We start from the raw sequence: 14,479 nt of genomic DNA, 5'->3' as shown, positions 1-14,479 counted from the left end.
GTGCTGAGATGGTAAACAGGATTGTTCATTCTTATTGTTGTTTGGCAGGAAGCTTTCCTCTTCTCCCTTTCCCTCCTTCCTCTTTTTTGGTGTGTGTTTGGGGTATGGGTCAGGACAATCAAATTTTAATTGACTGGAATCTACTCCTAGGTAGAGAAAATTAGGTAACTAATGAGTACGAAAATTAAGGAGATGGAAAGGAGCGAAATCAGTGCCCTGTGCAAGAGAGTATCCCAACACAACTGTGAGCTCATTTAATTTATAGATAAGGAGCTTGGAACAAAGAACCCAAAGGTAATGTGTGTTCAAGATACAGCTAACTGTATCTTCAAACTCGTAGCCCAGGGCTTCTGGCTCTATCCATTTACCTCCACCCAAGAGGCAAATGACCTAAAAGCAAGCTGAGGTCAGGTTAAATTCAGCCCAGTCAATTACACTTTTTAGGTTTATGATTTTGTATGATAAGAATTTACATTTTCAAGAGCTTTTTATAATTCACAGGCATTTGGTTCATGAAATTCCCTGAACTGCTCTGAAATAAGGTACATATAATATATATTGAGCATTTAATGTGTCAGGCTGGGTACACAAGATAGAGAGCTAGTTAACCCCTTGATAACCAGAAATTTCTATAATCGATGTATTTCATTTTAAACCACTATTATTGAAATTTTTACTGTAGTATAGACTTATTATAGCAGGCAGGCAATCAATAAAAACTGTTCTACTTACACAAGACTCACGTAGCTCGATCTCTATGGAGACCAATCTTGAAATATATTTAAGATCTAACTCAAAACCATGTTTTGCATCATTTGTCTAGATTCTGTAAAGTAAAATGGAAAGTTGTGATTCTCAAATGTCCCCAAATGAACAAAATATTGACAAGAATATGAAGTTGACTGCATCACTGTATAATTAATTATTAAAATCTAGATTTAACAAGCTATTTTCGTTTTCAGTCTAATGGCATACAAAGAGGAAATTTTATTCTCTGTATAGTTTTTCTAAATTCTTTGTATGGATTATGAAAGTCACTCGTGAAAGGAAACTAAGCTAATTGACCTGTAACATAAAGTGAGTAATATATATTTTTGTGTAGCTCTGAAGCACAGAAAATGCCATTCTTGTATATTTAGCTAAAACAAACCATTAGTATAAGACCTAAGTATTAATGAGATCCAGGATTTTCAACGAAATTTCATTGCCGCTCTCCCCTCGAAAAGTTAAAAGAAAAATGGGGAGGGCTTTTAAGTGTAAACTAAATGACGCTGCTGGCATCATAGTGCAAAGATGCAGAAGAACTGGTAAAATGTGGGCGGGCAGTCTCACAGTGTAACGTCAGAAACAACAAAAACTTTCCAACAGGCTTCAGGTGGCTGTCAAGCCTTTTAAACATCTGACTGACAAAGGTAGCTTTGTCAAAGGAGCGTTTTCTTTTTCAAAAACATTAGGAGACAGCGCAACAGAACCTGCTCAAGGCCTAGCACCCAAGCTGAGTCGCCCCTGGTTTGCCTGGCTACGCCCCCTTCCATCGCCCGCTGCGAGATCCCGCCCCTTCCACCTCCCACTTCCTGGTAACCAAGCTGCTTTGCGCCGCCTTCTCGGGACCTGATTGGCTGATGAGGCAACCGCTAACGGCTACGGAGTTTAAACCCAAGCCCTGGCCCCGAGCGCCGGGCTCCGGGAGTTGAGTGGCGGTCCCACGACGCTGAAAAAGCGGTAAGTCCGTGACCTGTGACATTTGGCGTGGCCTTGCCCTGTCTGGCGGGACCCATGCCCTTCCCGAGCCGAACCTCCCGGCGCTGCCCTCCCGGGTCTCTGGTCCGCCGAGCCGCGGGCGGACCCGCCCACTCCGCCTCAGGTATCCCGGCCCCCGGGCCCAGTGCTGGCCTGGAGGGGCTTCTTGAGGAAGGCCCTGGTTTGGATCTAAGTCACTGCTTCTTGCCCCTGGGACTTGAGCTCTCGGCTCCGTGAGGGGGGCCAGCCGGCAGGCAGAAACCCAGCTCCTGTAGGAAGGGATTTCTGTCTATCTGACTGCTCTACTGCTTTTAGAACAGTATCTGGCTCACTGTGAGCGCTCAGTAAATAGGCTGAATGAATGTTAGAGACTGCTTACTCAAGTTCTTGGAGGAGCCCTTTCCTTTGGAGTGCTCGATTAAAAGGGAGACTGACTGAAGGCGAAGCGGTGATAGACGACTGGGAAGAACTTAGAACCAGAACTGGGTCTTGACGCACAGGTAGGATTTCGGTAGGCAAATAGGGACTATGATTTTTCTAGATGAGGAATCCAATTCAGGAGAATTGGATGTGGGATTGAGTAGTTCTGCTTTAGCCGAGATGCTAGCCAGACAAGAGCTACAGAGTAATAATACATCGGTAATGTTAGTGAGCGCTCTGTGCTACGTCCAGTACTAGGCACTGTATATGCGTTGGCTCATTAAGTCCCTACAATGAGATGCTCTGACTTTTTATAATTTTCTAAGTCTGGAAATTGAGACTTGGAGACGCTAGGATCACGTAGCTATGAAATATTAGAACTGGGGCACCAACACAGTCTAACCACTATTTATAATACAGTCAGCTCTCCTGTCCGACTCTCGGGTTCCGAATCATCTCCTTCAACCGAATCACTGAAGGAAAAACTTGGGGAAAATTCCAGAAATTTCCAAAAAGCAAAGTTTGATTTGCTAATTGCCGAGCAACTATTTACATAACATTTATATTGCATTTACAACGATTTACATTGTATTAGGTACTATAAGTAATCTAACTATGCAGAAGGATGTGCCCAGGTTATACGTAAATACTATGCCATTTTATATAACGGACCTGAGCATGGTGGATTTGGGTATCTGTGGGAATCCTGCAACTAGTACCCTGCAGATACCAAGGAATGACTGTACCTCAATCTCTGTGTGGTAAGTCACCCTGGAATGGGTACTCCCAATACAAGGGACCTGAAGCTGAAGAATGCCTGGCATATGTCAGGAGCAGTTAGATCTTGGTGGCCACTGTGGCTTGAGAGGAATGGACTAGGGGGGAGAGGAGGAGGAGTTTAAAGTTATAGAAATGGGAAGAAGAGCAGGTGGTGGAGAGTTTTAGATAGTATAGATTAATACACTGTAGTGAGGGCAGGAGTGGAAGTAGGGAGGTAAGAGGCTATTGAAATAATTCAGGTGAGACATGTTAGTGCCTTAGTCTAGGTTGGTAGCAGTGGAGATACTGAGAAGTCGTCAGATTCTAAATGCATTGTGAAGGTAAATTGGGATGTGAGAGATTTTTGACTAGAGCAACTGGAAGGATGGAGTTGCTATTAACTGAAGTGGGGAAGGCTCTGAGTGAAGCAGGTTTGGGCAGGTTAAGTTTGATGTGCTATTTTAGTTATCCAAGTGGAATTGTGGAGTAGACAGCTATATGAATCCAGGGAAGTTCAGGAGAGAGATCCAGACAGAGGACATAAATTTTGGGGCTCTTGATATCTAGGTAGTATTTTAAGCCACTACTTAAATACATAAAATACACCAAAAGATTGAGGGTAGATAAAGAGAAGAAATCCAAGGAGAGAACTTATGGAAGAATCTGTAAAAGAGACTGGAAAGAAGCAGCTAGTTAGCTAGGGAGAAAAAAAAACAAACAAACAGGAGTTTGGTGTTCTGGTAGCTGAGGAAATACCGTTTTTGAGGAGGAAAGAGAAATTAACCACATTAAATGCTGCTCTTAGATCAAGTTAGATGCGGACTGAGAACTGACCATTAGATTAGCAGTGTGGAGGTCATTAGAAACCTTGGCAAAAGCAGTTTTGTTGGAATTGAGTGAAAGCCTGAGTGAAATAGGGTTACAAAAAGATTGGAAACTGAGTATAGGCAATTTTTTAAAGGAGTTTTGCTGTAAAGGCTGCAGAGAAATGGAGTGTATGTCCGAGGATGAAGTGGGAACAGTCCCCATAGGATTAGGTATATCTCTTCTGTGCATGTCTCTAAGGTTACACTTCTTACGTTGCATCACAATTGAGTCTTTGCCCACACTGGATGTGCATTCCATGACTGTGCATTCCTGTGCAGCTGTATCCTGTTTTTTGTCCCCAGTGCCTAGCCTAACTCCTGGCAGGCAGAAATAATGATATAGGTCTGAACGAAAAAACAAAGTCATTTACCTTTTTAGGATTCTACTTTTAAACCACTTTTGATTATATTCATACTCTCAGATTTTATATGAAGGGTTCTGCAAATACTTATATACAAAGTATATTATTTAAGTCATGATTTACTTCTTAGAATGTATTTATCAGTTATCCTTTTTCCCTTTATTAATCAATACTATGATTTCCTGCTTTTTTTCTTTTTTTACTTCAGTGATGGAGTACCCAGTGATGGAAACTGGTTCACTTTTTACCTCAGGAATTAAAAGACATGTGAAAGAGAAAAGAATGTCAAAGGCTGCTAAGTTGAATGTTTCTCTTGCTTCAAAAATCAAAACAAAAATAATAAGTAAGTGTTACTAGTCTTAAAGTATACTCACATTTTTACTTTTTTCTGGAGAATTGATATAGTATTTGATACTTTTTCAAGTATAGAAAATGACTATTTTGTTAAATGAGACTTTCTCTATTCAATTCTTCCTGTCTCCTTCAACTCCTGTTGGGTGGTTATGATGATTGACTGTCAATGGTGACAGCTGAATTTTCAGCAGTGAGGCTGGGGTGGCCCAAGGCAGCTACCTCCTACACTGCAAAGAAAATACCAACGTGACATTTCTGAAAAAGAGCTGAAAAAAAAGTGACGGATTGTCCTTCTGACATGTTGCAGCATTTGGATGATGGGTAATCTAGAGGTGGTTGGCCCAGTTAGTGTGCTGTAGTGGGTGATTTTATGTAACCAAAGCTCATCATGAGGGCACTGAGTTCTTTGGAGATGGTGTTTCATGGATTCTGGAGCTAAGATGTCAGAAGGCAAAGAAAAAAAAAAAGGGAAACGCCCCAAGATAAATTTTCATTACTTCTGAAAATTATCTCAATGGTTCATTTCCATCGTAGCAGGATTGGGGGAGGTTTCCTGTTGATCAACACGTGTGAAAAGTAATTGTGCCTTGTGAAATAGCCCAACCTCCTGAGTATCTTTAAATCGTAATGTTGCTCCTACCCAGGTCTCTAGGACCATCTTTTGTATTAGACCACTTTCTATAGTGGCAGTTTCCTATCCTCTTTGGCAGGACCATTGCACACCCACTGCTATGAAGGAATACACTGAGTCTGAGGAGTGCAACAGGAAAATGTTATTAACCTTTAGCTTCTAGAAGTCCTAAACTGGTTCTAGTCTATTTCCACTTGATATGTCAAAGGTGGCTGTCTGAATCTACTTTCTTTGTGCTAAAAATAAAGTACTTTTTGCACTCTGTTTTTTTTAGATGCCCAAGCTTTCCCTGAGTATTTAAAAAAATATTATTAGTATTATAAACTATTACTACCATTACTATTACTATAGCTATTAATACTATTACATAAAAATATATATTACTATTATAAAACATATTACATATACTATAACTTTAAATCCACGGGATGTGTTATTGAAAAGTGGCACGTAAATCAAAGCTATGAAAATATAATTATGCTTTAGGTGTACTAAGGGAACACTATATGTAAGGTGAGCGTTACCAAGGAATTCACAATTAAATTTCTTTTGCTAACAACGGGAAAGCATTCTGATTTAAATTATATTTACATAGTACTTGTAAAGAGAAGGGGTCAAGTTTAGATTGCAATAGATGCCTAGAAATAAGAGATAGGATATCTAAGGTGGAGGTAGAAGGTCCCCCAGGGTTTAGATGATCTGTCCAACATTACAGTAAGTATGCTGCCTTTCTACTTGAGGTTTTGAAAAATGGACTTTGGGAGCATTAATTCAGTTCTGGAGCCACAGAAACTGGCTCTAAAATTTTCACAGATTGACTACCCTAATTTCTCTAGGACATCTTTAGTTAGAGCTGTGGGATCAGCTTCTCCATTTTACCTCCTAGTCAAAGGTAGGAAGGAAGGCAGAGCAACAAGTATCAAGATTTAGTTTTTGTGACTGATCTAATTATCTAGAGTACTGTGTCTATATTAGAGTCCTCTTTTTTTTTTTTTTTTTCTTTTTTCTTTTTTTTTGTGGTACGCGGGCCTCTCACTGTTGTGTCCTCTCCCGTTGCGGAGCACAGGCTCCGGACACGCAGGCTCAGCGGCCATGGCTCACGGGCCCAGCCGCTCCGCGGCATGTGGGATCTTCCCGGACCAGGGCTCAAACCCGTGTCCCCTGCATCGGCAGGCGGACTCTCAACCACTGCGCCACCAGGGAAGCCTTGTATTAGAGTCCTCTTATTCCTAACTCTGTATTCACAAACATTCTGCATTTCTCACAACTCTTATTCACCTTCTATCTAGCTTTTATTTCTTCAGCTCCAAACTCTGGGTACATTTTTTTCAAAATTCCATCTGTGTTGTCATGCTCTTCTTTTCTAACTTCAGCTAAAACTTACAAACTGAAATATGTTTTGTCCAAAGTAGTTTTATTAAGGAATATGAAAATGAATTAAGATGTTCAATATTAACTCTTACAATTTTTTTACAGACAATTCTTCTATTTTCAAAATTTCTTTAAAACACAACAACAGGGCATTAGCTCAGGCTCTTAGCAGAGAGAAAGAGAATTCTCGAAGAATTACAACTGAAAAGATGCTATTGCAAAAAGAAGTGGAAAAATTGAATTTTGAGAACACATTTCTTCGTCTAAAGCTAAATAATTTGGTATGGAAACTATATTGTGTTTGAATTCTAACACTGTATTATTTTAGAAGCTCTAAATGTTTTTCAAACCTGTAATTAATGTAAAAAAATTATTGAAAGAGTGTGCCATGTTAATGGACAAACTGTTAATGGGTAATAAAATAGGTGTCTTGAATCTACATTCTAAATATGTACTTGTGGCTCTGCAAACTAATATAATACCTTGATCAACATTTGATTGCTTATCATAAGCAAGACTTGATACATTAATTTTTTTTTTTTTTTTTTGCGGTACGCGGGCCTCTCACTGCTGTGGCCTCTCCCGTTGCGGAGCACAGGCTCTGGACGCGCAGGCTCAGCAGCCATGGCTTATGGGCCCAGCCGCTCCGCGGCATGTGGGATCCTCCCGGGCCGGGGCACAAACCTGCGACCCCTGCATCGGCAGGCGGACTCTCAACCACTACGCCACCAGGGGAGCCCTACATTAATATGTTTTAAGAAGACGGGCATAATTCCTCCAGTGAATTGAAAGGAGGGAAGTTCCCTGAGTGTTTGTATTCTCTCTTAATGGCAACATTCCACTGGCTACAAGCCAAATAGAAAGAAGATTGTAGTCCTTGCTTTTCCTTCCAACTTCCAACTCTGTCCACAGCAGGGCAGTTAGAGCCAGTGCTTAGCTAGGTTACAGCTACAGCTATAGCTCTAACTCCAAAATGAGTAGAAATTAATTTAAAATGGAAAAATGACTTACTCTGCTTCTTGGAGGTTAAATTCCTGTGGCTGACAAACTGTGTTCAGTTGCCACGTGATGTATTATTATTATGAGAAGATTAAAAACTGTAGGAAGGGACTTCCTTGGCCATTCAGTGGCTAAGACATTGTGCTTCCAATGCAGGGAGCTCGAGTTCGATCCCTGGTCAGGGAACTAAGATCCCACATACCACGTGGTGCTGCCAAAAAAAAAAGTAGGAAAATTTATGACTGATAGCTCAAAAGCATTCAAAACGTGTGCGTATGTGTCTGTGTCTGTGTCTGTTTGAACTATGCAGTGTAACACCTTTTTAGCCTAATGTGATCTGTTATTTTTTTTTTTTTTTTGCGGTATGCGGGCCTCTCACTGTTGTGGCCTCCCCAGTTGCGGAGCACAGGCTCCGGACGCGCAGGCTCCGGACGCGCAGGCTCAGCGGCCATGGCTCACGGGCCCAGCCGCTCCGCGGCATATGGGATCCTCCCAGACCGGGGCACGAACCCGTATCCCCTGCATCGGCAGGCGGACTCTCAACCACTTGCGCCACCAGGGAGGCCCTGTTATTTTTTAAGTCTTCTCAACTGATGGTATTTGTAAATGTATGGTATAATAAACTCCAAATCTTAGTTAATTAGAAGGCTCTTTATTTCAGAATAAGAAGCTTATAGAAATAGAAGCACTCATGAACAATAACTTGATAACTGCAATTGAAATGAGCACGCTTTCTGAGGTAAGTAGAATTTGTGTCTAAATAGTGTAATATTTTTAGCATTACTGAGGATAATTGAGATTAGTTAAGTAGCATCAAGGTTAGAGATGCATATCTTAAACTTTGTACCAAGGAATGGAGATAATATTAATTTTAATTGGCTAGCAGCACATTATTATTTGATATAATTGGTTATTGAAATTTTTATATAAAAATTAGCTTTCGATTAAAAGTAACACAGGATTAGACAGCTCATGGAACACAAGACAAAACAGATTCAAAAATATAAAAGATATTAGTAGAAAAGTCATATTTCAAATTAGGGAAGAATTTGTATTATTTTTAAAAAGATGTACACAATCGAAAAACTATTGGGGAAAAAAATAGAGGTAGATCCTAGATCCCCATGTTCTTCAAGGGTCAAATGTATATGTAGAAATATTGTATATGCATGAGTATAGACGTGTGTATTTATTCATAGGCATAGAATAAGGTTTGGGAGGTTATATACCAAAATATTAGTAGTGATTATCTTTGTATAGCATGATTAAGGATGAACTGTGTTTAACCTTATCATCACATTATTCTCATTGAACTATTGAAGGCTACACGTAAGAATTGTTCTATTACTGTTAGTATCCTTGTATAATTTGGTACTTTAATGACAAACATGATCTAATGAGATTAGAAATTTCATTCATTTTCATTTTCTTTGTCCTTTTCAAAAATAGTTCCATCAGAGTCCCTTTCTTCTGCCAAGTAGCAAGAAGAAACGGGTTAGTAAACAGTGCAAATTGATGCGTCTTCCATTTGCAAGGTAATTGCTTCAAAACTTGGTTAAGTACTGACTGGTGCACTTTTACCTGAATTGGACTTCGAAAAGTTTTTATTTGGTTTGCTTCCTTGAAACAGAAAAACATTTAAAAATAAATAATGAAATACTTGTCAATATTGTACCAGTGAAAGAAATTGAAGATATAATCTAATAGAATTCAGTTTTAAACTTTGAAATAATATTCAGCTTTCCCATAGTTTCTAGAGAAGAAAGAGGCACAGGTAGACCTTGAATTACATAGGTTTGAATTACACTGTTTCAGAATACTTAGATTTTCATACAACATAATCTCTGTGTGTTATGCAATGTTCAGGTTTCATCAACCTGTAGTTGCCTGTTAAGGTAGAAATGAGATGGTTTGTGGTATCTTGCTACAGGTTGTATTTCCAGGGCTCCAAGGAAACTTACCCATCAATTCAATAACCAAGGTCATCTATAGAACCCTGCTACTCTTCAGTTCTTTCTTTTCCTCCAGGTCATCACTGGCCTCATGTTTTCTGCTGGGTAAATCTGATAACTATTTCTACCTTTATTATCTTGCATACTACTCAGACTTTAAAATAAACGTTCATCATTACTATTCTCCTGACCAAAATTCCCATTTCTTGATTAATTTGATTATAATCTTAGTAAATACCCTATTTCAAACCTATCACTTTTAAAGACAGTTGCTGAGGTCCAGAGAGGTAAAATGACTCATTGAATTAATAGCATTGATCAGAATTGTCTCTTTTAGACAGTATTCTTTCTGTTACATAAATTATAGGTTTAATGCATTTTTAAGTGTACAAAGTGCACTTATGTATTGAAGTGGTATCTGTACTATAGTAAAAAAGAATTCTTTTATCCACTTTGTCATTTTCTATTCATTCCAGTTTGTTCCATTGTTTTTTCTATTCTGTAGTGGCGCCACATTGCACCTGTACATTTTAATTAATATAGTTTTAAAATAGTACATTTTGTTGTCTTGTAGGTGCTCAGTTCTTTTTCAAGAAAATCTTGGCCGTCATTATGCATGCATTATTTCATGTAAATGTATAAATCAAGTGTTAACTTGCCCTCCAGAAAATTTTATTTTGTTTTTTTAAGCAAACTTTTCTTTTTTGCGGTATGCGGGCCTCTCACTGTTGTGGCCTCTCCCGTTGCGGAGCAGGCTCTGGACGTACAGCCTCAGTGGCCATGGCTCACGGGCCCAGCCGCTCTGCGGCATGTGGGATCTTCCCGGACCAGGGCACGAACCTGTGTCCCCTGCATTGGCAGGCGGACTGTCAACCACTGTGCCACCAGAGAAGCCCTTAAGTAAACTTTTGTTTGAAGTATAATGTACATTTTAGAAAAGTGCAAAAGTCTTTTAGAGAATGGTGAATTTTCACAGTGAACACTATATGGTATAGCCAATACCCAGACCAAGAAGCAGGTTATTACCAGTACCTCAGATAGCCTTGTGCCCCTTGCCAGTCACTACTCATCACCCACCCAAGGATAAATATTACCCTGACTACTGACATTGTAGATTAATTAATTTTGCCTAGTTTTGAATTTCCTATAATGAAATCATACAGGCTGTATGATTTTGGTCTCTGGCTTCTGTAACTCAACGTTGTGTTCATGAGATTTCATCCGTATTGTCCTATGTAGTTGTAGATCAGTCATTCTCATTGCTGTGTAGTATTCCACTGTATGATTATTCCATAATTTTTCCATCCTTCTGTTATTAGTTTTTTTGCTAGGTTTGGTCTATTATAAATAATTCTACCATGTATCTGCCTTTTGATTAATATATGTATACATTTCTGTTGGGTATATACTTAGGAGTAGAATTGCTGGGTTTACATGTATTTGGCTTTGGAAGGAACTGCTAAACAGTTTTCTAAAGGGATTATGCCAGTTTTCCTTTCTAACAGCGATATATGAGAATTCCTGTTGTTATGTATCTCCAGCAACACATGTTATTGTCTGTCTTTTTCATTTTAGCCATATGGGGTGTAGAGGTATTACGCTGAAGTTTTAACTTCCGGATACTTAATGAAGTTAGGCATCTGTTTATATGTTTATTTTCTTTCTATCAGGTTATCTTTTTTTTTTTTTGCAGATATGTAGGAGTTCTTTCTATACATTGTGTATAAATTCTTTGTGCATACAAATGTCTGTTACTCTGTGTCTTGCCTCTTTGCTCTCTTAATGGTATCTTTGGATGAACCCAATTTATATATCTATATCTATTTGTCCCCCTCCCTCTTATGGTTATGCTTTCTGTGTCTTTTAAGAAAGCCTTTACCAATTGCAAGGTCATGACGTGTTCTCCTATGTATGTTTTCTTTTAAAAGCTTTATTATTTTCCCTTTCATGTTTAGATCTTCAGTCTACCTAGAATTTTGGGTATGATGTGAGAGAAGAGTCATTTATTTTTTTAGTGTGGAAATCCTGTTGACCTTGAACCATTTATTGAAAAAACCATCATTTCCCCATCTCATTGCAGTGTCATCTGTATAAAAAATCAAGTGACTGGATATGTATGGGTCTATTTCTGGACTCACTATTCCATTACATGAGTCTTTTTGTCAAAACCACTATCTTAATTACTAACTTTATAATAAGTCTCGATATTTGATAGTTTGAATCTCTATTTTAGTTACTTATGCTTTAAAAAATATATTAATTGGCCATTCTTGGCCTTTTGCATTTCCATGTGAATTTTAGAATCAGCTTGTCAATTTACATACACACACACCTGGAATTTTGATTGGGATTACGTAGAATATAGTTCAGTTTGGGGAAAATTGACAGTTTATAAAATTGAGTATTTCATCCATGACCATGGTATATCACTCTGTTTTTTAGATATTATGTATGTAGTTTCAGAGCTTTTAGAATACAGTTATTGCACATCTTACATTTATTCCTACTTATTTGATGTTTTTAGTGCTATTCTTGATAGTTTTCAAAATTTTTTTTCTTTTTGATGATAGTATATAGAAATACAACTAATTTTTGAATATTAACCTTGTTTACATTGACATTGCTATTTTAATAGTTTATCCATAGTTTTTTTTAAATTTTCTATTGATAGAATTTTATTATTTGTAAATAAGAACAGTTTTCCCTTCACCTGCCTCTCCAGTTTATAGGCCTTTTATCTTTTGTTTCTTACTTTGTTGGATTGATTATTTCTTGTTCAGTAATGAATAAAAGTACTAACAGTGGGTATTCTTATTGTATTCCCATTATTTAATATGTTTTCTCTCAGGTTTTTATAGATTCTCCTTATCAGATTAAAGTAGTTCCATTGTACTCCTAGTTTGCTGAGAGTTTTTTCATCAATGGCTGTTGGATTTTATCAAATGCTTTTTCTGTCACTATTGAGAAGATAATATTTTTCTCTGTTTTTTCTATTAATGTAATGAATTTTTTATATTTTTTCTACTAAGGTAATGAATTATAATTGATATTTTTAATGTTAAATCACTTACAATCCTGAAATGAATTGCTCCTGATGATATATCCCTTTGATATATATCACTAAATTTATTTTGCTAATCCTTTAAAGGATTTTTGCATATATATATATATATATATATTTTTTTTTTTTTTTTTTTTTTTTTTTTTTTTTGCGGTATGCGGGCCTCTCACTGTTGTGGCCTCTCCCGTTGTGGAGCACAGGCTCCGGATGCGCAGGCTCAGCGGCTATGGCTCACGGGCCCAGCCGCTCCGCGGCATGTGGGATCTTCCCGGACCAGGGCATGAACCCGTGTCCCTACATCGGCAGGCGGACTCTCAACCACTGCGCCACCAGGGAAGCCCGCATATATTTTAATAATGAAGATGATGTATAATTTTCCTTTATTATAATATATTTTGTCAAGTTTTGATATTTATATTATGCTGGTCACAGTAAGTGAATTGATAAATACCCCTCTTTCTATTTTCTGGAAGTATTTGTGTAAAAAAAATTTCTTTTCTATAAATATTTGGGAGAAGTTATCTGGACCTGAAGTTTTTTTGTGGAAACATTTTTGATAACATCCCATTTTAATAGATGTAAGAATATTCAGCTTTTCTATTTCTTCTTTTGTCAGGTTTGTTAATTTTTAGAAAGATTTGTCCATTTCATTTAAAATATCAAATTATTGGCATATAATCATTCAGAATAGCTTTAGTTACACGTTTAATGTCTGCTGTAGGGTACAGAATGATGTTCGCTTTCAATATTGGCTATTTGTTTTTTCTCACTTTTTTCTTGATTAGTTTTGCCCTAGAGATTTATCAGTGTTATCATCTTTGCAAAGATGAATCATCTTTGGGGTTATGTTGATCCTTCTTTTAGTATATTTATTTTCTATTGCATTTATTCTGCTTCTTATTATCTCTTTTCTTTTTTAAATTTTATTGAAGTATAGTTGATTTACAGTGTTGTGTTTATCTTTTCAATTTAAAAGTTTTATTATTACTGTAATTATTTGTTTCTTAAAATGGTTTAGATTATTGTTTTTAAGCCTTTTCAAAAATATGAAGTTGTGGGCCTCCCTGGTGGCGCAGTGGTTGAGAGTCCGCCTGCCGATGCAGGGGACACGGGTTCGTGCCCCGATCCCGGAGGATCCCACATGCCGCGGAGCGGCTGGGCCCGCGAGCCATGGCCGCGGGGCCTGTGTGTCCGGAGCCTGTGCTCCGCAACGGGAGAGGCCACAGCAGTGAGAGGCCCGCGTACAGCAAAAAAAAAAAAAAAAAAAAAAAATATGAAGTTGTTGGGGCATAGCTGCCTACGTTTAATGCTATTTTTCTCCTTTAGCTGCATCCCACATTTTTTGATAAGCTGTATCCTTATTATCATTTATTTCAAAGTATTTATTACCTTTGGTTCAGACACATTGTTTGACTCATGGATCATTTACAAGATTATTTAATCTCCAAGCAGCTGGGTGTTTTCTTCTAATTACTTTTTCTTGGTTTCTAATTTAATTCCTTTGTGATTACAGAATGTAGTTCAAGTGATTTTAGTCATTTTAAATTTATTGAGACTTGCATTAGAACACAGCTTGGTCTAATTTGGTAAATATTTTTGGTACACATGGAAAGAATGTGTATTTTGTGGCTGTTGGATGCAGTATTTTTTATACGTCAATTATGTCAGGTTTGTTGATTATATTGTTCAGACTTTCCATATCCTTCCTGCTTCTCTTGTCTGTTTATCAGCTGTTGAGAGAAGTGCATTAAAGTCTACCACTGTGATTATGGATTTATCTATTTCTCCTTTTAGTTCTGTCAGTTTTCTGCTTTATATATTTTAAAGTTGTTACTAGATGCATATAAATTTAGGATTGATTTGTTTTCCTGATAAATTGTTTTATCAATATGAAATATTTCTGGAAATGATACTGCTTTAAAGTCTACTTGTCTGATATAACATTGCCATGGTATGTCCTTTTC

General features: G+C 37.8%; 1 protein-coding gene across 1 annotated transcript in view; it reads left to right on the top strand.

The window, feature by feature from the left end:
- The first annotated feature begins 1,619 nt into the window (after positions 1 to 1,619).
- Positions 1,620 to 14,479, top strand: part of SGO2 (shugoshin 2) — a 30,395-nt gene continuing 17,535 nt past the window's right edge. The window contains exons 1-5 of the mRNA XM_060106687.1: positions 1,620 to 1,722; positions 4,356 to 4,490; positions 6,609 to 6,784; positions 8,164 to 8,241; positions 8,952 to 9,037. Of these exons, the coding sequence (XP_059962670.1) occupies positions 4,358 to 4,490; positions 6,609 to 6,784; positions 8,164 to 8,241; positions 8,952 to 9,037 (473 nt within the window). The 5' untranslated portion in view covers positions 1,620 to 1,722; positions 4,356 to 4,357. The remainder of the gene's footprint in view (positions 1,723 to 4,355; positions 4,491 to 6,608; positions 6,785 to 8,163; positions 8,242 to 8,951; positions 9,038 to 14,479) is intronic.

This window comes from Mesoplodon densirostris, chromosome 8 (genome assembly GCF_025265405.1).
Source record: "Mesoplodon densirostris isolate mMesDen1 chromosome 8, mMesDen1 primary haplotype, whole genome shotgun sequence".
NCBI lineage: Eukaryota > Metazoa > Chordata > Mammalia > Artiodactyla > Ziphiidae > Mesoplodon > Mesoplodon densirostris.
This window is presented reverse-complemented; position numbering and strand designations above follow the sequence as displayed.